The sequence below is a fragment of the Carettochelys insculpta genome, chromosome 13 (genome assembly GCF_033958435.1).
Source record: "Carettochelys insculpta isolate YL-2023 chromosome 13, ASM3395843v1, whole genome shotgun sequence".
Taxonomy (NCBI): domain Eukaryota; kingdom Metazoa; phylum Chordata; order Testudines; family Carettochelyidae; genus Carettochelys; species Carettochelys insculpta.
Window position 1 is genome coordinate 12,103,417 of NC_134149.1, and position 23,172 is coordinate 12,126,588.

Genomic DNA, 23,172 nt, shown 5'->3' on the forward strand with positions numbered 1-23,172 from the left:
CGCTGACATGGGAGAAGTGGATATTTGCCATTCTCATCTGATAGTGCAACACAGATATATTATCCCGCTGTCAGTCAGAGCGGCCTTCAGTGAGTTGAGGAGTTCATGAAGGACCTTGGGTAGCACAATTTGTACTCCTGTTTCCATCCTTTACCAACGCATGCACATTTTGTGCTAGTCTCGGCATTTGAATATCAGCATTTGAATTGCCTCCTAACACAGTTTTAGAATTTTCGGAGGGTATTAGACAAATTAATAGAGCTAATAAAACAAATGCCAGAAACCCTAAAGGTACTTTAAATGATTCTTCCAATAGTTTAGTTCAACCAAGGCTTAGAAAATTAGCGTAGCTCATGTAGGGTAGCAAGGCTACCCAGTTGTTTTCCTCAGGAGCTAAAGTCCACCAGAATGCAAAGCTCCTCCTTTCTTTTCAAGTGTGTCTGTTAGTAGTTTTAATCTCTTTTTTCTTTTTCCTGTCAAACTACAGCATATACTAAGAGAAAACCACAGCTGTATATCTCCGTATCCTTCATTTCAATTCTGTTTTGAAACACAGTGTTCCAAAACAGCCTTTTATTGCTTTGATTGTTTTGTCTGATCTGTTTTCTTTGGTCACCTCTTAGTAGCAGCTTTAGAATGCTGTTGTCATAATGAATGTAGCCAGAAAGCTGTCACAGGTAACAAGTTAAATTTAGATCCTGATCAGCCAGAGAAGAGTAGTTCCAATTACCCCAGTTAAGAGCAACTGAAAACAGGCTAGAATCAGAACTCTTATTATTTCTTTTTCTTGCAACGTGAATTTTGCATAGATATCTATTACTCAGCCCCTACATTCCTACGTATGCTGACATTTGTTATTGCAATATCTACATTGGTGGCATACAATTGTATACTGATGGCATAAGTTAGCTCAAGTGTTAGAGCCTGCAGAGCATACTAAGCAGGACATCCGGGTATCTGTCCCGTTCATCCTGGAATAGATGTAGATGAAGAAGGAAGGTACTCTGGACCAGGAGAGGAGAACAGGCAGAAAAAGTAAGAATGAAGAAGAAAGTGGCAGAGACCAGCAGAGGGAGTAGGGCAAGTAAGAAACAAGAGCTAATGGGAACAGGGAGAGAACATCGTATATGAAGAGGCAGGACTCTGGAATTTGCTAACAAATTTTTTTTAAACAAAATATCAATAAAAGGGGGGAAAAGACACAGGCCAGGAACAGTGGAGAAAACAACAGATGGAAATGAAAGGAAAGATACAGAGAAGCTGAAGAAGAGATGGAAATACAGTAAACTCTCTTTCAACTGGCATTCGAATAACCAGACTTCTCTGTTAATCGGCGTTCTCTCGTGGCCGGTAGCTCCTCTGCTCTCCCGCCCAGAGCAACTCCCTGCACAGCATGCCCATGCACTGAGCCACCCAGAGCAACTCCTCACATGGCGCAGACATGCGCCAAGCCACCCAGAGCGTATTGGAACCTCCCGGTTCCTGGGGTTGCTGGATATCAGAGAGTTTACTGTAATGGTGAAAAAGAAAGTTGGTGTCTCTGGGATTCATTTTAATCCTCCATTTTTTGCTTAGAGTCTCAGTATATCTCTCTAGAAAGCATCCCTCAGTTCTGATGGGGCCAGGAAGGGAGGCCAGGAGGCGATGTTCCTGAGGAGACTTGTCACATTGTTGCTTGCTGTTGGTTGTGGTATTAGGTTAGCGGGTCGTGTGCTTTTTGGAATTCTGAGAGACAGGCGATTGTCGTTCTGCATGTTTGCCCTCAGCATGAAAGGAAGGAGGGAGGGCTTCTTTCCCTTGCCACTCCCTGACATAGGGGGATCTCCACTTTGGACAGCCCACTCTTGGGAGGCTAGTTACAGCTTCAGGAACCTGCAAATGGCAGGCGCCGATTGTAACACTCGAACCCGTTTACTCCGTAACAAGCACTTTTTCTGCGAAATAACCATAGAGCTGTTGAAGTACTGTCTGGTTTTCAAGTGCCGTTGACACTCACATGCCATAATTTACTGGTAACGCTTTACTGAAAAAGTTCAATTCAGTCTTTTAAAAATCGAATCATTTGTTTGGCTGTCAATCACAGTCGTGCTCTCCTGTTGCCCAAAGAAGAATGAAACATTAGCAAACAGACCTATACAAGCTGTTGCTGGAGAATGATGTCAACTTGCGCATGTATTGTACCACACTGTGGGGCAGAGCTCTGCACCCTAAACTGGTGGGCAGTCTCATAAAATACATTATTTACATGTTTGCTGTGTTGTTGTTGTGTTGCTGCCAGGATATTAGAGAGACAAGGTGGGGGTGGACCTGAAGAACTGTATGCGCAAAAGCTCATCTCTTTCATCAACAGAATTTCTCCAATAACAGATATTACTGGTGTCTCTCTATTATGTACATGAGCACGTGGTAATAAATGGAATCACTTTGCGGAGTGTATGTTAGAGAATACTTAAGCTTCCCTCCTGTCTAAAATCCTGATCCTGCAAAGACTGGCACAGGAGCTTACCTTCACCACTTGTGAAAAGTGCCATTGAAGTCAAGGGACTACTCAATGCATATAGTGAAGCACATGCAGAAATTTTTTGCAGGACTGGGCCCTAAAGCAGATGCCTTCTTGAGTTCAATGGAACTAACTCAAGTCTGTTCTGAGGTTGGACTCCTGGTCTGTCAAGCCCTTGCAACCTCACGGGAGCAGACCAAAAGGCGAATGATCTCTCTGGTCAACAGTTTGGCTAAGCATCAAAGAAGAAGAGAACTAATTCTGTTTATTAAATTAAGCACATGCATAAACTTTAATTACTGATTTGCACTAGACTAGTAAGTATTCATTTCTGCAATCTAAGGCCCATTGATCCAGCTGCCTCCTGAATTCAGAGACTTTTTGTTCTGTTTTTTTACCTTTTTAAATCAAAGGGATGTTCTTAATATTTTACCAGGGTTGGGGGTGGTGGATGATTTTGCCAGGTTACTGCAAATAGCACAAAACATTTCAACTCTTCCTTGAGCTTCGAGGGAGTCCCTTTACCCTATTAAGACTGTCAAACCCTATTTCTCTTTTTGTAACTCTTCAAACACTGAAAACAGCTGGGTCTAAAATGTAATCTACCTTTAAAAATGGTATATCTGTTTTTTTAAATTCTCCTGCTGATACTGCGAAAAGATGCCTTGGTGGAGGAGATCTTCATTCCCACTGAGGGCTGTAAGGTGGGGGAAATCCTTATTTCTCTGCAGGGTAACTTCCTAGCATATACCTATGATGGAGAAAATATCACGTGGCTGGGACTGATGATGAACTGTTTTATGTTTTTGCTGCATTCTTGCAATCAGAGAGGCTTCAGAATCTTTCTGAGCATATCAGGAGAGGGTGTTCAATTAGTCATAAACACACCTTGATCTCTCTTATTATTAATATGATGTACATAGAAGATGTAGTTGTTTCACATAGGTGCAGATAGAACAATCTTATATGCAAACGTATTCTGCTGCTACTCTATCCCCATTAAGAGGAGCAGTAACTGTTACGATACTACTCTTGCATATTTGATGACTATATTTAGCTCTATATTACAACAAAACAAAGAGCACTTAAGACTAAATGTAGCTCTGAAATGTTTCATCCTGTTAAGAATATTTTGTGTTTAATTGAACCCTTTATGGAAGGTCTTTTTACAGCCCACCACTCTGCTGCATCATGCAGAAAGCTTTTGTGTGCGTCAGTTAACATCTGTTCTTCCATTTTAAGACATTTGTATTGATTTTTAGACTCTATTGTCTTTCACTATTAGCTGTCCCCATTTCTGTTTGATTCAAACGATTGCTCACCATTGTTGGCTGTATCCCTTAAAGTAAGGCTCGTGGAACCTAACTCTCCTGAGCCTCACATCTGGTGTAATCATTGGTGCGTGAGCAAGGTGGACACACACACCTAAAGTGATAATTTTCCGTGTCTGCTTTGTAGTGGTGGAGATTATGCAGGTTGAACCTTCCTGGTCCAGCAACATTCTGCTGGACTGCAGATGTTGATGGACCAGAGAGCCCCTAAACCAGGGAGTCCCAGCAGTAGAGGTTGCTGGCAGCATGGAGTGGAGCCAGCCTGAAGGAGTGAGTTGGTGGCAGAGTGCCTGGCTGGTGGGCTGGGGACAGGGAGCCCCGCAGGGGGCAAGGAGCCTGGCCTGCAGGACAGGGGAAGGTGGTCCCACTGGCAGCCTTGTGGCAGGGATCCCAACCCACAGGCCATTAGCAGAGCTCCACCGGCAGCCCAGGGGCATGGAGTAGGGCCAGAGGCCAGGAGGGGAGCCAGCTGGTGGCCCCTAGAAGAGCCTGGAGGCCTGACCTCCCCAATCCAGCAAACTCCCTTATTTGGGACTACTCAGTTCCCAACGGTGCTGGACCAGGGAGGTCCAATCTGTAGTGCATGAATCCTAATTCAGGCTTGATGGATGTTGACAGACTGTTACATAAAGCACGTTGTGGAGACAATGCACTCGGACTCCAGAGAAGTGGTGTCTGTTCTTTGCCACTTGAACAAGCAGATTCTCTCACTCTGCCTCAGTTTTCACACTGTATCAGAGGGATAACGATAGTCATCACCTCCTTATTAAATTGTATTGAGATATACTGATGAAAAGTTCTTTGTAAGAGCTAGGTATTATTGCTGACTACAGAGCTGCTTTTTATTCAGCTGCTAAGGCTGATGAGGAAGATGGCCACCTGCGGAGGAGGATGAAAACATCTCCAAAGAGATAATCAACATTGCAGAGAATAACATTCACTGGGCAGTGAAGGCTGTAGTTAAAGTTTTGGTCAGGCTTCCTTATAACTCTTAGTTTTGATTCATGGCTTGGGGGAAAATTCCCCACTTTGGCTGAATTGTTCTAATTGTGGTCTCAGCCCAAAGTTACATTTCTGGGAGAATTTGAGTAAAATCCACTACTGTGATTCTGACCCTCTTTCTTTGTCCTGCTAACTTATTCAAAGGGAATAATACCTTTTTTCAATATTAAAAATAATATGTATGTACAGTCCCATGCACATTTAGCACCAAAATTCTTGAACTTTTGGAGCATTTCTGGGTAGCTCATCCTGCCAGAGGTCTAATCTCTAAGCAGGTTTGCAAAAATAAAGTTAATGAAGATATAAGCAATTTCAGCTGAGTAGAAGTGCAGTCCTATTTATAGACCAGCAAGAGAATATAAATGTGTTGTGAAGTCAGTCTCCTCCCATGCAGGATAAACCAGCAACTATTTCATTGAAGTAAAAGCAGTTACATGAGTATAAAGATGATGTAAGTGAAGATAAGGAGTGTCAGACCCATAGTACTGACACTTGTTATGTAGGTGGTGTTTTCAGCTGCAGTTTTCACTGCTGTCTCATCAGTAGTTGCATGAAGTTTTGTCTGAGATTCTGGAATTACATGTTTGAAACTGAAAATAGTAACAAAACTAGCCTAGGTTAAATTATTAAAGCATATAATGCGGAGAGAACACAACATAAGCCTTGAATGGTTTTCTCATGTATTTCTTTTCTTCAGGAGCTTTTTGAGACCCCTGGAGAGATATCTACAGTAGTGTAAGTTCACTGAGCTGAATTCATGATGGAGACCTAGTGACATCAATGAACTTGGCACAAATGGACTGGAGTTTGGTTTATCGTCTCAATAGTCTCAGAAGGGTAGCCGTGTTAGTCTGTAGCTTCACAAACAACAAGCTTACCTAACACCTTAAAGACCAACACATTTATTTATTTGGTAATGAACTTTCATGGATAAGACCCATTTCTTCGGAATTTCAACTCCATTCTGGAAATCGGAAGAAGCGGGTCTTACCCACGAAAGCTCATGGCCTAATAAATCCATTTGTTAGTCTTTAAGGTGCTACATGACTGCTTGTCTATTGTCTCAAGTTACTCATAGCTAGCGCCTTCCTCTTTAATACACACTCACAGTATCTTAATATTGTTGGATTTTTGTATGTGTCGCTCACGATACTCAGCAAGTGGCCCATCAGGTCAGGGCAAAGATTTAGCAGGGCCCGAGGTCTCACACTGACAGTGGACCAGCCGTTGGGGAGTGGATGCTATTGTCAATTGGAGTGCAAGGCCCTGAAGGTGCAGGACCCAAGGCCGCCAACTTGCTCACCTCGCCCTAAGGCTTGGCCTGGGCCCCACAGTTTCAGTCCCCAAAGCAGTCTCATCTGCTTTTTACAAGGCACAACCTTTACCCTCCCACCGATAGCAACAACCACATCAGTGCTTGGGATTCTCATAGTTGTGTCTCTTTGTTGAGATGCTTTGAACTAATAAGAACCATGAACAAACTGTTCTTTCCCTTACCCAAAATGTAGACTTTGTCACTTGTTCACCTTCCTTTTTTTGCCAATTTATACCAAATGGTCGTGTCAGGAGCTTGTTACTGCTGGGTCGCCAGGCTCAGTGATAAGAACCATGAGGCCATAGAACAGAGCTGTCAACTTAAACAATGTGGTTGGATTAAATAGTCTTTAAATTTGATAAGCCAGCAGATGGTCGTTGTTGTTGATGACACCCCTGAAATTGTCGAGAGTTCAGCTGTACTCATAGCATCTTTTTTGCTATTATTTTCTTGATAACATTTGTCCTTTGAAACAGAAGCGCCAGCCCTCGGTGCTCTTGTTAGAGGGGCTCTCATTAGGCTCAAAGAAAGAAGAGAGAATATGACAAAATTGGGTAGTTGAGAAGTGATGTACATGGCAGATGGAAACAGAGATCATATAGGAAAAAGAAAGCATTAAAATAATTAAAATCTTTGACTGAAATTGGAGATCAGAGATCTTATTAGCTTTTACCTCAAAGGCAATTGGAGAGTGATGATAATGCAAAAGGAAGAGCAAGCAATATTGTAGAGGTCCAGTTTTATTTTTGGATGATTATTTATGGTCATGTTGACGTCAGTGGGACACAAATGTGGAGTTTTAAGGGCAGAGGTTTGGCTGGAAGAATGAGTAAAGCAAATGTGAACTCAGAGTCATGCTTCTTTGTCACAGGAACTCACCATACACTGTCTTGCATGTGACTGCTTTGGTGCAACTTTTTCCCATCTTGTGGGCCAGATAGTTTAGCTATCTAAGCTAAAAAAAGAGTCCAAACTGATTCCCGAGGAATCTCTGCCTGTGAGTTCTGGGGAACACTTTTTGAGTCCCCTTGTCTTCCCACCTTCCATATCTTCCTACATAGTAACAAATGCAGATGTGTCTCTGGCCAGTAGCAGGAGGAAGCCTCTTTCAGTGTCTGCATTCATGCTGCTTTACTGGTCAACAAGTAGAAAATTACTGTCCCCTTATTTGAGGTCCAAATTCACCTTTAACCTGAGGGAAGCTGGTGAAAAACATAGAGCTCCTGTGCTGTTTCTAACTCACATTTTCCATCATTTATCTAAGCTTTAGTCATATTCTCTTGGTAGAAAAGAGTGTTTCATCCAAAGCAACAAATTCCATAAAAATTCTTTAAAACATGTAAAGAAAAGAAGGTGAATACAGCTAAATATTGATTGATATGCATGAAAGGATTCATTGCATATAAGTTAGTAAAAGAAAGAAAATGGCATACTATTAGACAATCAGAAAATACAGAAAGTGCATAAATTAGAATCTTAAAGTGTGTGGGTGTGCACATATACAAGTATAATTTCAGTAAAAATACGGGTTGAACCTCTCTAGTCTGGCAACCTCTGTTCCAGCAACATCTGTGGTCCTGTGTGATTTTAATTATCATGATGTCCACTTATCATGGGTGTGGCCGAGTTTCCCGTGATTCCGTAACGTTTGTTTACAGCCATCGGTCCTGCCCAGTGTTCTGTGCTATTATTTGGCTCTCATTTACACCTAAATGTCTTCTAAGAGCCCAGTAAGCAGTGGAAGTGTTGTAAATGCTGCTAGAAAATATTGACCTTTTGTGGTGTGGCAAATTCTCTGGGTCAGCACCAGTCAGATCCCAAGGGTGTCAGACTAGAGAGGTTTAACCTGTAGTGGGTAAAGGGAAGATCTTGGTGTGCAAATCCAAGAAATGGTATTGCAAGAGGAACTTATTTTAAAAATAGAGCTGAACATTTATTGAATGTCAGGGTAAAGGTATATTGTACCGTAAAATGGCGCTGAACGCTGCAGTACTTGCCTTCCCTTACAGCCCTATCCAAAGTCTTTTGAAGCCAATGGAAAGACTCTAAAAAGTCCAAAGTGAACATTACATCAGTCCAAGTGGGCCATGAGGTTGCAAGGAACAAACAGGTCAAATGCTGCACGGCCTTCCACTTTGAGTTACTGGGGTTTGTGGGGTTGCACGTGGTGTAAATCAGCCCAGAATATGGCCTGAAATCTTGAGCTCCTGGAGTCTTTGCTGAGATTTGAGGGGTTAACTGAGAGCGTATTCTTCAGCAAGTGTCATAGAATTTTTCAGCTTTGAGTTGTCTAGTCTGAGTACCATGGCGAGTTAACTGAATTTATTCTCCCCGTCTGGATTAACTTTGCCTCAGCTGTTTACATGGCGATAAGAAGTGCTTACCTGTCTCCGCCAGTGTGCTCTGATGGGTCTGAGGAACAGAGCGGGTAATTTCTGATGTGCGTTCAGAGACTCGGGCACTCTCTGTTCTGGAACAACTCCCGTCCTTTGATGCGCCTTCACCTTTTGGGAAGAAATTAATCCTGTCATCCATTTCCTTTGCCCATTTTGCCTCCTGCAGTGAGGGGTATTCCTGGACAGGAGAGAAGAGTCTAAATGGAGCTGGAAAATCTCTGGTTTGCCTTTCATTTGGGCAGCCTCTTTTGCAAAGCCAGACATGCACTTTTGCTGTCAGCAGTAGGCAGCTCGATTAAGTCATTTGGGGTTGGAGCTGGCAGGCAACAGAGGAACATATTTCAATCTCTCCAAGTCAAGAGTGTTCCTGGGGGCACTGGGCCAGAGATTTGCCAGTGAAAGTGTTCGCTAGCTCTGTGGACTCTGATTGGCTGCTAAAGTTAATGACAGGAATAGATTCCTGTCAGTTGGGGCACTGGTTGTGGCATTCTCTGCGGTGGTGGAATGATTGGGGCTGGTCTGGTCTGGGCCTCTGCCCATTTCACACATCTGGAATGTGACTGAATCTGGAGGAGCCCATCAGCTGCCAGTGGAGACATCATCATGGGTGTTTGGGATTTTCCATCACTTCACAGGAATCAAGAGCAGAGTGCTCCTGATGGGAGTTGTCACTCACTGTTGTCCTTACCCACGTGGTGAAAGAACTTAGAATAAAGTGAAGACCATGGCCCAGATTCACCTCGCCTGGTGCAATGAGGCACCGATTACACTTCCCTGCACCTCAGGGAGGCCAGAAGCTGTTGCCATCCTCTCCTGGGTTTGACGCCAGGTGGGCCACAGCTTTAGCTTACAGCTGCTTCCCATGGCAGGAGGCTGCTGGAATGATGCACCAGGAGCCTGATCCAAAATCCATTGACGTCAGTGTGAGTTTTTCCGTTTTCTTCAATGGCCTTTGAATCCCTCACAGGCTTGACCATGCCCTGTTGATGCCTTATGCCATGCCCTTGGTGGCTTGTATTCTCCACTCTCATCCACTACTGCGGTCCTGTTCGGGTGGATTTACCAGCCACAGGGACTGGCATGGGCCCTGCACTCAAACTGGTTCTCCTTTTTTAAGTTTGCAAAATAAGTGTTTCCCTCAATGCCCCTTGCTCACCGATAAACGGACAAGTCTCTGGGCAGAATTTGCCCCAGGGCGTATTTTATCACGTTTCCACCACACAAAAGCATTACTGTGCATTTTGAGTTGACATGCAAACATCACATCTAAATGCTGAATACACGCCATAGAAAGGCACCACAAAGTAGGGGAGGATGAGGAAAGGGAGGAGAGAAACTAAATGCATAGCCTGGATTTTAATTGGTTTGAGCATTAGAGTCAACAATCCTGACTTGTCAAGGTCAGTGTAAGTGGACCATGTTTCCCAGGTCTCTGAGGGAGTAACCTCTACTTTTTTTCCTTCCAGAACCCTGTGTTGTGTAAACGAGCTGATGGATGAAGATGAGAAGGACAGGGCAAAGAGGTATGAATAGGTGCACAGAGCACGGGGGCGGGGGTGGAGTGGGGCGGGGGGAGTTTCGTTAAATCTCTCTTGTCTTTGGAAACATAACGAGATTTGATTGCATTGTGATTGGAATGCTATTGGGGACCCCGCCTGTGAGTTCACCAGAGCAGGATTGCATACTTTATGTGGCTCATGGACAAATACACAGCCATTTTCATCACCCATTGGTGTAGCTGACACCTAAGAAAAGGCTAATTGGTGCTCTGAGATTGCTAGGCTACATTGTCTTGCCCTCAGGATCATTGATCATCTAATGCTTGTTATGAGGATTCACTGCTCCTGGTTGGGGATTTCACTGGTTGGATTTAATACTTTGTTGGAGGATGGGTTGTGTGTAAAGCTTAAAGGTGGTGCCAGCTTCTGGGTGTAAATTCGTCTCTCTTAATAAAGCTGTTACCTTTCTAATTTGCCTATGGACTTTCACTCCAAATACAAAAAGGTCCCAATGAATACACAGGGTCTAAGGTCCCACCCCCAACCCCTCCAATCTGGTGTGGGGTGTTTGCTTCCGAATCTGAACCTGGATGGGCTTACTAAAAAATACCCATTCCAGAGCTCAAGAGAAGCAGCACCTGTCGAGGTAAACTTGTCAGAGGTTTTAATTACAGGAAGTGCTGTCAGTGATCAGCTAATGCAAAGTAGCATCAGTTATGATATGTGCATGGAAAGGAATCTAATGGAAGAGACTGCACATGGGAATGCTTCCTGCTATGCAATTGTTTTTTAATGAAGGGGAGAATTTTATTAAAACTTTTGTAACCATATTTCATGCAGGTTGCGAGTTGGTATATGTCTTCTTTGCACATCACATCACTGCTGGTTGAACCTTCCTAGTCAGGCACCCTCGGTACCTGACCAGTGCTGAATGAGAGAATTTGCCAAACCTCAGGAGGTCAATATTGTCTATCAGCGTCACCAATACTTCCACTGATTCCTGGCCTCTCAGAAGACATTCAGGGGTAAATTACAGCTAAATAACAGCAGAGAACACTGAGAGCCAGGACTGGTGGCTGTGAACAAACTTTATGGGACCACGGGGAACTTGGCCACACCCATGATAAGTGGGTGTCTGGCTGACTAAACTCATGTTGGATTGCGGCTGTTGCTGGACTGCAGAGTGCCACACTAAGGAGGTTCAGCCTGTTCTCAGTTCAGATTTTCAAACTGTGGTGTGGCTGCAAGTTTTGTGCAATTTTTTCACAGCCAAGTTTTTCTGTGCACCAAACTTGTGTGTGCACCCTACACTTGCATGCAGAACTCAGGAAATAGGCATCTCCCCGGTTTTGGCACATCATGCAAAAATCCAGGCCTGAAGAGACTACTAGGAAAACTGAGCATTTGCAGAGTCTGATTTTTTTGTTTTGTTTTGTTTTGTTTTTGTCTGTGAAAAACACAGCTTTGGTGACATGCAAATGCTTTGTAAATTCATGTCTGCTTCACTGAATTGTTTCCGTACAAAATAAAAATAAAAAATTTGGAGTGAGTGAAATATTACAACTTTTCAGTTTGAAACAACTTTTTTATTTTATTTTAAGAAACTATTTTTATTTTAAAAGAGGTCAAAAACAAAACCTTTTTGAGTTTTGTCAGAGCAAATTTATTTTGTTCAACGTTATATTACATTTTTAAAATTTTGTTGGCTATACCAGAATATTAAAACAATTGGTTTTGGTTTTATGCAAAGCAGTATTTAACATATTTCTTTCAAATGGACAGCAAACCAAAAAGTCCATCATTTAAGTAGCTCGAGCCTATGACAAATGACGACTTCTTTTTAAAAACCCCACCCAAAACCAACCAACCAAAACCCTGCCTAAATAAATAAACATATTCACTCCAAAGAATAGAAATGTTTTTTTTCCATGCGCCTGGCGTTCCTTGTTCTTTGAGTGTGATTCTGCTGTGAGCTGCTGAGCACTTTGGCCCTAATCCAGCAAAGTGCTTTTAAGCGTCTGCATAGCTCCACTGAAGCCAAAACCAAAAATGTTTGTGTGCTCAAAGTTAGGCTTGTGCTGTCGTGCTTTGCTCAGGCTACGTTTACGGTACCGCAGAAAGTCGACCTAAGCTACACAACTCCACAGTGACACCAACAGCTGCTGTGGGCCTTGGGGCAGGATGGGGAGGGGGGGCCTGGCTCCATACCCAGAAGGGGTGGGGCCAAGAGTAGAAATGGCAGGGCCAAGGCAATCAGTCCTCAGTGCTACCGGGAGCGCAGTACAGGCTATCCCCCATTCTCTGATAGCCGCATGCAGCTGGAGCAGCGCTGCCACAGCATTTCAAAGGGGCCTGGAAGTACCTTTGAAACACCAGGAGCAGGAGTAACTGCCCCTTTTTTCCCTACCCTCCGTCAGCAGGCCTGCAACTCCAGCTACGTAGTTGGAGTCAATGTACCTTCTGTTGAGTTACCAGAAGGTCTGCACCACTGGGAGGTCAATGGGGGAAACTTCCACCTTGACTTCTCTTACTCTTCTTGAGCGGGATCAAGTAACAGGGTTGACCAGAGAGCGATCTGTGGGGGATTTGTCAGGTCTTCACTAGACCCGCTCAATTGACCACTGGTGGATCGATCTCAGAGTGCTGATCCCGGCAGTATTGTAGATGTAGCCTCACTTTGAACCTTTCGTCACGTTGCAGGATCAAGACTTAGCCACCCTACCCCTTGCGTTCCATAATGGTGTCTGTGTTTTGATCAACCAGGGCATCACGCAACAAATCTGAAAAGAAAAGGCGAGACCAGTTCAATGTCCTCATCAAAGAGCTCTGCACAATGCTGCAGGGTCATGGCCACCCTCTCAAGATGGACAAGTCCACAATATTGCAGAGGACCATTGACTTCCTACAGAAACAGAAAGGTATTGTTTAGCACGCGACTGGCTCTTCCCACCTGCCCAGGGGAGTGTGGGATTGGCAGAACAGCTGGCCAGCACTTCGTTTCTGGTGAGAACAGGGACACAGCTGCAAAACATCACCATGGTGTGAATGGTGGGAGAGAGAGAGGTAATAGAGTTGGTCCCCTGAGGAGGCTAGAGGCTGAATTCTCTGATGCAGTGTTAAACCACAAAGCACTTGAAAAGTGGGCAGGGTTGTAACGTACAACTATAGGCCATAGTCTAGCAGGGTGTCAGAGCCAAGCAGGCTGTCTAACTAGAGAGCTCTAGTCCCACCCCGCCTTCTGTGTTCCCTGGCATCCCTTGGCTTTATTTGCTCTCCCTCCCCCTTGCTCCTCACACTCCATTTTCTAATCCCTTGCTCTCCTCTGGGCCATCCTGTTGCTCTTCGTCTCTGCCTCGAATCTCTTTGCTCTTCCTCTTCTCTCCTTCGCCGCTCTGCCAGCCTCTGTTGTTGTCCAGTTCTTCATCTCTTCCCCAATGCCCTGGCCTTTGCCGTGTGGTCTGTTGTCCAGTCTCTCCCCAGAGTCTTGCTCTCTTTGCGCCCGATCTCTTCTTCCTCATGGCCCCTTTGCCATTTGCTTTCTCCTGACTCTCACTCTTACCACCAGTCTCAATTTGTCCTGTACCTGCCTCCCTGGAGTGTTAACAGGGGGCACTATAGTGTTGAAGCACACGTTCAGTCTGGCAGATTGAGGAAGCCCTCCATGGAGTGATCTCAAGAGGTTGTGTCAAATAATATGGAATAAGGTGATATGGTACCTAGGAGGAGTACCTAGGAGAAGAGAAACTCTAATTCCAAACCGGGACAGGCAGAGCTCAACATGTCTTTTTAGGCATGTCAATATCTAGGACAAGGAAACCCTGATCTTAAACCTGTGCTCTCTCCCTCCAGTGTACGTATTGTAGTTCTTGTGCCTGTGCACAGTGGTTGTTATGAGAAGAGATAGTGGGGTTGGAATTCACAAGCCATCATTATCATCATCATCATCATCATCAATAACCGTGGGCTCAGCGCCTGTTGGTGCCTGATACCTCTCTCACTATTTCCTTCCCTCTTTCCCTGTCCAGTGCGGAGCAGCTTAGTTTCTGTAGACTAGCTCCGCACCAATCTACTGTATCATCTACCCATTCTCCGTGGGGTCTGCCTCTCCTATTTGAACTGTCCATTATGCCAAATACCAGGGTCTTGATTTTTTGTTCGTCGTTCATTCTGCAAATACGTCCAAATAATTGTAGCTTCTGTTTTATAACCTTCTGCAGCGGGTTCTCTTTCAGCTGTATCTTTCTATATAAGTCCTCATTGGTGACCTTCACAATTCACAAGCCAGCCTTACCTACATCTATCCACAAGTGAAGGTATCTCTCTTGACACTAAAGATTTACCTCTGCCTGGAAGTCCTGCAGTGATGGGCAAGTGATGTCAGATGCAGGCAGAGAATACCACTGGAAGCATTTAGCCATAAACCTGCAAGTAGGTGGCCCAGGTGTGGTGGTCCTCTGTCTGCTGAGCTGGAACAACGGCAGCTCCTGTATCCTGCCTAGGAGACAAAGCATCACTACTTAGGGACAGAGCTGCTTTCTTCGAAAGAAGAGGGGAGAGAAAACAGTCTTGTTTCAGCTGATTGAGGGGTTTGGGACTGTTTAGTGTGCAGAAGAGAAGACTGAGGGGGCACTTGGTAACAGCCTTCAACTTACTGAAGGGAGGTTGCAAAGAGGCTGGAGAGGGGCTGTTCACAGTGGTCACGGATGGCAGAACACGGAACAATGGTCTGAAGTTGTGGTCGGGAAGGTCCAGGTTGAACATTTGGAAAAACTTTTTCACTAGGAGGGTGGTGAAGCGCTGGAATGGTCGACCCAGGGAAGTAGTGGAGTGTTTAAGTCTCGCCTCGACAAAGCCCTGGGCTGATCTGATGGGTTTGCTCCTGCCTAGGGCAGGGGGCTGGACTTGATGGCTTTTTGGGTCTCTTCCAGCTCTACTGTTCTATGATTCTGTGATTTCTGTCAGTTAACCATGACCAACTGGCTATCCAATTTTGCAGTCACAAAGGAAAATCAATGTCTAATCAGAAACTACGCTTTGCATTTTGGCGCATATGCAGTGTTGTCTCCTTGAACCTTTGTCCACCAAAATATCGTCTTCTGCTGTATGCTGAAGAAAGCTGGATGTAGGTAGACTTGAAATACCTGAGGCACTAGTGTTTCAGTTCAGTCTTGATGCTTCCTTAGTCATCAGCAATGAAGGCCCAGAGCAGCCACCCACTGGATGACTGGATTAACATCAAAGAAATAGGCTACAGAACCTTGGTTTCCAAAAATACGAGCACAAGGACTGGTCTGACGACAAGGACAAATATTTCCAAGCTCTTCTTGATAAGATGCCTGGGACACACTTGGCCTGGATCAACAATAAAGAGAATGCCTTCAGGAAATCAGCATATATTTGTGCTAAGCAGGAGACACAAGTCAGATTATGCAAATGAAAGAGGACCAGTGGAAATATAAAGCAGTTAACCTTCAGGATGCAGCCAATAGACATGGTTTTAAAGCATTCTATGTCAGGCTGATGGCAGTCTACATGCCTGCACATTGCTGGATCTATACTAGTGTGCTCTGCTTATGGTGTTACCCTGAACACAGATAGTACTAAAATCCTTGACTGCTGGGCTGAACATTTTCATGAAGTATTACACCAGACCTCAGATTTTGATGGCAGTAGCGGTGTTCTTGAAGAGACTCCTCAGTGGGCTAATGATTCACAGCTGGTCATCCCACTAACTCTTAATGGGGTACAGAAAACTGTTAAACAAACAAAATCTGGAAAGGCCCCTGGCAGTGACGCAATTCCATCAGAAGTTTATAAAGCTGCTGGTGGCCAGTTGATTTACCATCCCACCCATTTTTCATCATTTGGGAGAAGCAGCTAGTTCCCCAAGACTTCAAGAATAGGTGACCATGCATGCTGTGATGACCGCTGGGGTATCTCTCTGATATATATAACTGGCAAGATCCTGGCCTGCACCCTTTACAACTGGCTCTCACTACATGTGTTTCAAAAGGGCATCGTTCCTGAAAGCCAGTTAGGATTTTGTGCCAGTTGAGGCACTGCTGACATGATATTTACAGCCAGACAGATACAAAAGAAAAGTAAAGAGCAACATCAGGATTTCTATGTGATTTTCATCAAGGCGTTTGACACGGTCAACGGAAATGGGCTTTGGGAAGTACTTGGATGAATTGGCCGTCCTGAAAAATTTATCAATATTGTTTGGTCTTTTCATGATAGCATGCTAGGTCATGTCCCTAACAATGGAGAGACTTCAGCTCCTTCTGAAATATCAAATGATACAAAGCAAGGATGTGTCCTTGCTCCTCTTCTGTCAGCATCTATTTTTCAGTGATGCTGCTAGTTGCCTTAAGGACTGCATGTTGGTCATACATATTCCATTCCAAACAGATGGCAGTATTTTCAACCTCCAGAGTCTTCAGGCTCACACTGTAGTCTTTTGGCTGATGACTGTGCATTGCTGGCTCATTCAGTCAAGGATGCACAGGAGCTTTTTGATCACTTTGTTTCTTCTGCTCACCATTTTGGATTCACAGTGAGTCTCAAGAAGACAGTGGTTATACCTCAGCTTGTTCAGATAAGAGCCCAATACTCCAGTGATCCCTGCTGCTGGTACCATCCTTAAGGCTGTTTACAAGTTCTGCTACCTCAGCAGTGTACTGTCCTCTAGCATGAACATGGATGATGATGTATCTGCTCAGTTAGCCTTTGGAAGATTGACCAAACTATGGAATAACCATGGTGTCAAACTCCATACTGAGGTAGCAGTTTATCAGGCAATTGTCCCCAATATCTTGCTGTGTGGCTCAGAGTCAAGGATAACATATTGCTACCAGGTTTTGAAACTTGATCAGTTCCCATAAGCACTGTCTGAGGAAGATCTGCCATGTGACTTAATGAGACAAAATTCCTGATTTTGTCAGGAATTTTGTCTCATTAATTCTCAAGTTGTGTGGTGTCGTGGGAATGGAAGCAATGCCTAGGAACAGTTTTGCTGGATTGGTCATGTTATGAGGATGGATGATATGTGGATACCAAAGATGATCTTCTCTGGCTAGCCTGCTCATGGAAAACCCTCTCTGTTGGTGGTCCATATAAGTGCTATAAAGACATCTTAAAGGTCAACGTGAAGTCACGTGGCATATCTCCCAGTGATCTGGAAATTCTAGCTCAGAAGAGATTGTCCTGGCAGCAAACCATTGTACACGCTCTCATAGGCTTTGAGAGTCAACGTATTACAGGAAAAGTGTAGGATCCAAAAAGAATGTACAACACCTGCAGTTGCCGGATTTTTATGCGACATCTGCAATTGGCTTTGCCAATCAGGGATGGGTTTAGTCACTCACCAGTGACATCAGGGAAGATGAGCCCCATCGATCGACGGCTCAGGACACACACATAGTAGCAGGAGGGGCAGCAGAATTCTGGCTCGGTGCAATATAACACGTCCCCCCCACTTGTACAGAGCAAAGGAGCTGAGTGGTTGCGCTCAAATCAGAATAAGCCCATGGCTATCAGACAAGGGCATCAGAAGAGCATTGGGTAGCATGGGAAAAAAGCATTTCCATATTCTGTGCTTGGAGCTTCATGGAGCATGTCAAACACCCACGTGAACAAAGGATATCTGAGGTCTTGCCAGACAAGTGCCAGGGGATGCCCCAGGTGGCCGCCTATGTTGCATCCACCCGGAGCAGGTGTGAACAGCACCACAAATTAAGTAATTCTCTCTCCTGTGGGCTCTTAGTGGGTAGCTTCATATTTGAGGTCAAATATTACTTCCAACGATGCCACTATTAATCTGGAGTAACAACCCCGTCTGTCAGGGGAGTTTACACTGACAACGGACCACAGAATATGGGCCCCAGGCTTCATTTTAGAATTATTTCTTCTCATACCTCCTTTTCCACCTCCTTTCTTTTCTTCATCTTCCCAATGTCATCCCTTTGGTTATGGAGTTGAGACTTCCCTAGAAGAGGGCCTTCAAGAGAAGTCCATTGGAGCCCTTTGCGAAAAATCTAGTGTTACCTCGGAGATCGAAAAACAATCCAGCTGAGGTGAGGCCTGTCACTTCTCTAATATTTTCTCTTGCAGAAATCACAGCACAGACCGAGGCCTGTGAGATTAGACAAGACTGGAAGCCTTCGTTCCTTAGCAATGAAGAGTTCACTCAGTTGATGTTAGAGGTAAGAAGAGATGAAAGATTTATGAGGGTGGGGGACTGGCAGGCTCAGAGCCTTTCAGCTCTCGGTCATTGCGTGCACTGGCAAAGGAATAAGACTATGAAACTCGTTCCTGGAGAGCATCGGCTGGTGTCAGACTATTACCGTGACTGTTACTGTTGGTGTTATGGGCTGTGAGCTTCAGTCATGGGACAGGTCCCCATTCTACAGATCCAGAATAAAAAGGTATCCCCCATCCTGTGCAGAGTTTACAAATGATAAACAACTTTTTGTCGTTATCAACCGTGTCTGGCTCTGAACTGGTGGCCGCTTCAGTGGCAGGGGGAAGAAAAAGCTGGGTTCTCCCTCACGGAAGAGCCACCAGAGCTGACAGTGTCAACAGTAGACAAGCTGAAAGGAGCTGGAGACAGAGTGACCTGCTGCCTCCCAGAGCTAATCTGAAGCCTGTCAGCAGGGCAGGGCACTGTACCTCTTGTGGCTGACCAGAGAGCTGTGAATCCCACCCTCTTTACTAGCGATGCCTTCACATGAAACATATAGAAGAGAAGAACCTTGGTTCTTGCCTGCAAAAGTTCTTATCAGGTGGAGACACATCCCGGGGAAGATCTGAGATTTTTGCAAGCCATTCGTAGAGAAGTCTGCTTGTGATTCCATGTCGCAAGCTGCTATGAGTCTATGTTCTTCCAGCCTTTGAAGGCAGTTGCACCAGAATAAGAAGGTGTGCTGGGTGGCATTTCAGTGTCTTGCTATTTCCCTTTCACCAGCCCGTCGCGAGTGACCCCCTTGGAAAAATCTCTTCGTCCTTTCCAGGAGTTGCTCTCACCGAACCCGTCAGTTCATTTGGGTTTAATCAAAACAGGCCCCAGTCTGAGCAACAGCAGGGAGAAGGGATTTTGTGTTAGCTCTCGCTGTGTGGGGGCCATTCACACCATGCACCGGTTTGCTTTTTAATCACAAAGCTGCTCTGTGTTGAGCCAGTTTTAGTTGCTCCTCGTGACTCAGCCAGGACACAGTGAGCAGGGAAGGGGGAACAGATAGCACCTGCCATCTCTGCTCCCTGGGAACTAAACTGCAGAGCTTGGCTATGGAAACGATCGGTTTGGTTGTTGTGCTGCCCAGAGATAAAACGCTCCTGAGCTTGGTAGCTGGCGTGGAAGAACGGGACTACGGGTTGGTAATACGTGAAGGAAACGCACTGACTCAGAATGAGGGGAAAGAAAACTTCATTGGCAGGGCTGAGTTCCCCATCGCGTAAGCTCAGATGCTCGCTGGCCCTCGTAACTCAGTAGATCTTACGCCAGCTATTTATAAGGAGAGGGGGAAGCAGCCATTGTAGAAGAGAAAGAGAAACCAAACTAAACGAAAACCCAATCATTTCAATGATCTGTTACGTAGTTAAAGCAAAATAAATAACTTTTTGAGTCTCACTGGCTTTAGCTGCATGTTGCTCACTCTGTATCTGTGTGTTGTTTCCGTTCTGTACTCATCATGATGGCATTTGGCAGCTCTGCTAGTCAGTTGGTTAACGATTGCGTAACTTGCTCCATATAGGAGGAGTCACTGGAGTCAGCAGGATTGAAAGGGCATTGAGTGAGGCATTTGACATCCTATATCTAGTGTCATGTTAAATCAAGATTCCTTGAGTGCGAAATGTTAATGAGAAAGTCATTCGCTGAAAGGACTCTGAATGAAACACTGTGTTTAATAATGACTGTTATTTTTCCCATGCTGAACCACAGTGGATGGCTGTCAGTTGCAGACTGTTGAAAAAATTACCTCAATATTGTATTTGTAGTACAGGTACATTCTTATTTTTCTCCCTGCCTGTTTTCATTAGGCATTAGACGGATTTCTCATTGCACTGACCACTGACGGGATTATTATTTATGTATCTGATAGCGTCTCCTCTCTTCTTGGACATTTACCGGTAAGTTCTAACACCTTAATGCTTGGATGTTTGGTATTTAATTGAGAATGTCTGGAGTATTACACACCTGAGGCTCGACAGCAACATGACATTGGTTTGCACACCTTTACAGCTGTCCAGAAAGCGAAGGGATCATGTACTGTGAGCCCCAATGGAGCTCCTTCTTGGCCCTGTGGTATAGCTAAGTTACATCTGCCAGGTGGCCTTGTGCATGTGGGGCACAGTCTGACCCTAAGATTGTCATAAAGGAGCAAATTCTGCCTCCGCTTCCCACTGGAACCAAGAGCAAGACTTCTGTTGACTTCAGGGAGGTCAGCATTCAGCCCTGTGTGGGAAATAGCTTTTTGCTGAAACTGCAGAGTCGTAGGCTGTGTCTACACTACAAAAATAACTTCGAAGTTGCTTACTTCGAAGTACAACTTCAAGGTGAGCAACTTTGAAGTTGAGTGTTTGCACAAACCCTACTTCGAAGTTAAACTTCAAAGTAGGGCACTCCTCCATTCCTGGGAATGGAGTGAGGACTTCGAATTTGGGATCCCTACTTCAAAGTTAACTTCAAAGTAAGGGCAAAATATGTGTAGACTCTCTGCTGGCTACTTCGAAGTAGTGCCTAACTTCAAAGTTAGTTTCTGGTGTAGACTCAGCTGTAGTGACTTAGCCAACACGGGTGTGCATGAGCAGGGTGTACTGGCTGACCGATACAAGTTGAAACTCTCTCTTGTCCAGCAAACTCCATAACCCAGCATGATTTTAGTTAGCTGGATGACCACTTATCATGGGTGTGACCAAGATTCCCGTGGTCCCATAATGTTTGTTTACAGCCACCAGTCCTGGCTCTCAGTGTTCTGTGCTGTTACATAGCTGTAATTTACCCCTAAATGTCTTCTAAGAGCCCAGCAAGCTGTGGAAGTGTTGGTAGTGTGCTAGAAAATACTGACCTCCCATTGTCTGGCAAATTCTCTTGTCTGACACTGGTCAGGTCCAGAGGGTGCTGGACAAGAGCGGTTCAACCTTTATTTGCCCCCGTTTCTTAAATCCTACTCAAATCATACCTTCCATTCAAGCTAGTAATACTACGTATCTGAGGGTACATCTACACGTGCCCCAAACTTCGAAATGGCCATGCAAATGGCCCCTTATTCCCATCAGCTGACTTCGAAGTGGGCGGGGTCCTTTCGAAAAGGAGCCCCGTCTGGACGAGACGCGCGGCGGCGAGGCGCGTCAATTTCGAAGTGCCGCGGCCGCCCGCATGCTAATGAAGCGCTGAATATGCATTTCAGCGCTTCATTAGTAAACTTCGAAATGGCCATTTGCGTGGCCATTTTGAAGTTTGGGGCACGTGTAAACACGGCCTGAGTGTTATACAGGTTGAACCACTCTTGCCTGGCACCCTCGGGACTTGACTGGTGCTGAACGAGAGAATTTGCTGGACCACAGGAGGTCAGTAGTGTCTAGCAGCACTTCCAAAACTTCTGCTGCTTACTGGCCTCTTAGAAGACATTTGGGGTAAATTACAGCTATGTAACAGCACAGAACCCAGAGAGCAGGAGTGTGGGCTGTAAACAAACTTAATGGGACCCTGGGAAACTTGGCCACACCATGATAAATGATCATCCAGCTCACTAAAGTCACACTGGATTACAGGTGTTGCCGGATGAGAGAATTCTGGATTAGAGAAGTGCGACCTGTACATGGTCACATTGTGTTACAGCATTCACCACATGGAGCCTGCTGGGCTTTGAGTGCTTCCGGCAAAGAAACAATGCATGAATTCAGTTTTACTGAGCAATCCATCCTGTGCTTCTATCCGCTCACCTGTCTTGCATAGTCAATTTCCATCTGCTTGTGCTTTGTCATATACATTACAAGTTGAACCTCTCTAGTCCAGCAACAACTGAAATCCAACATAATTTTAATTAGTCAGACAACCCCTTATGGGTGTGGCCAAGTTTCCTGTGGTCCCATAAAGTTTGTTTACAGTCTCCAGTCCTGCCACTCAGTGTTCTGTGCTGTTGTTTAGCTGTAATTTACCCCTAAATGTCTTCTAAGAGCCCAGTAAGCAGTGAAAGTGTTGGTAATGTGCTAGACAATATTGACCTCCTGTGGTCCAGCAAATTTTCTTGTTCAGCACCAGTCAGTGCCGAGGGCACCGCACTAGAGAGGGTCAACCTGTACTGGCTAAGTTGTGTCTGTCATAGAGGATAGAACTCACTGTGGTTGAATGCAGAGCATTCCTGGGCTTATGTACACAACAGACCATTAAGAAGTATCCCAGATTGCTGTGATATCCCTAAATAATAGATTTTGCACGAGGATCTCTGACTTAACTTTAAAAATATGTGACATCATAGTAGCCACAGTTTTCTGTTTGACTGTACATCTGAAGCCTGTTGTGTGTTGTTTAATCCACCAAATGTTGGAAAATATTGTGGTCATGAAATGTGCTCTTGGTAATGCTATTTTTAAACCATGTACAGCTGGTGTAAGGTCTAAATCGTCCCACTTTTGATCAAGAACACATGGGCATTAGAAATGTACATGGCCTAAGAAGTTTCTGGGAAGAATGTGCTATGCTAGTGAACATCCATTTGGTACAGAAGTTGAGTCTATTTCCCCCAAAAGCATAGTTAGTTCTATTTTTTGGTGCCAACCATGTGAGTATAGGGTAGCATGTCTCTATTTGACTTTTTGCCGTGTTTTAGTACATTAACTGATATGATTGTAAATTCTAGTGTAGTGAAGGCACACATATTTGTTGCCATTTTTGCACAGTGGGTCAGAGAAGCTTCAATGAAACCATATGCCATAAAACCATGCAGTTCCATTGACCTCAAAATGGTTTGTGAAATCAGATGATTTCACTGTAATTTTGTATCAGATGAAAACCACAGGAAAAAGTTCTGATGATATTGAAACAAAGTTTCACAACTTTTGCAACAAAATGTTTTGGTTCTGAATGTATTTTTTGTTTCAGTTTTTATATCTTGTTTTGTTGCTTTAT

At 44.6% G+C, this 23,172-nt stretch overlaps 1 protein-coding gene across 7 annotated transcripts in view; it reads left to right on the forward strand.

Annotated features, from left to right (window-relative positions):
* PASD1 (PAS domain containing repressor 1) overlaps positions 1-23,172 on the forward strand; it is a 95,979-nt gene that overhangs the window by 22,229 nt on the left and 50,578 nt on the right. For 2 of the 7 annotated variants that reach the window (XM_075007742.1, XM_075007744.1), the window contains exons 2-5: positions 10,011-10,067; positions 12,807-12,961; positions 18,156-18,247; positions 20,082-20,171. In XM_075007742.1, coding sequence (XP_074863843.1) covers positions 10,036-10,067; positions 12,807-12,961; positions 18,156-18,247; positions 20,082-20,171 — 369 coding nt within the window. In that variant the 5' untranslated portion in view covers positions 10,011-10,035. Of the gene's footprint in view, positions 1-10,010; positions 10,068-12,357; positions 12,428-12,806; positions 12,962-18,155; positions 18,248-19,308; positions 19,415-19,932; positions 20,172-23,172 lie in introns of those variants that run through there. The other 5 variants (XM_075007749.1, XM_075007743.1, XM_075007745.1 and 2 more) reach the window with 5 other exon arrangements.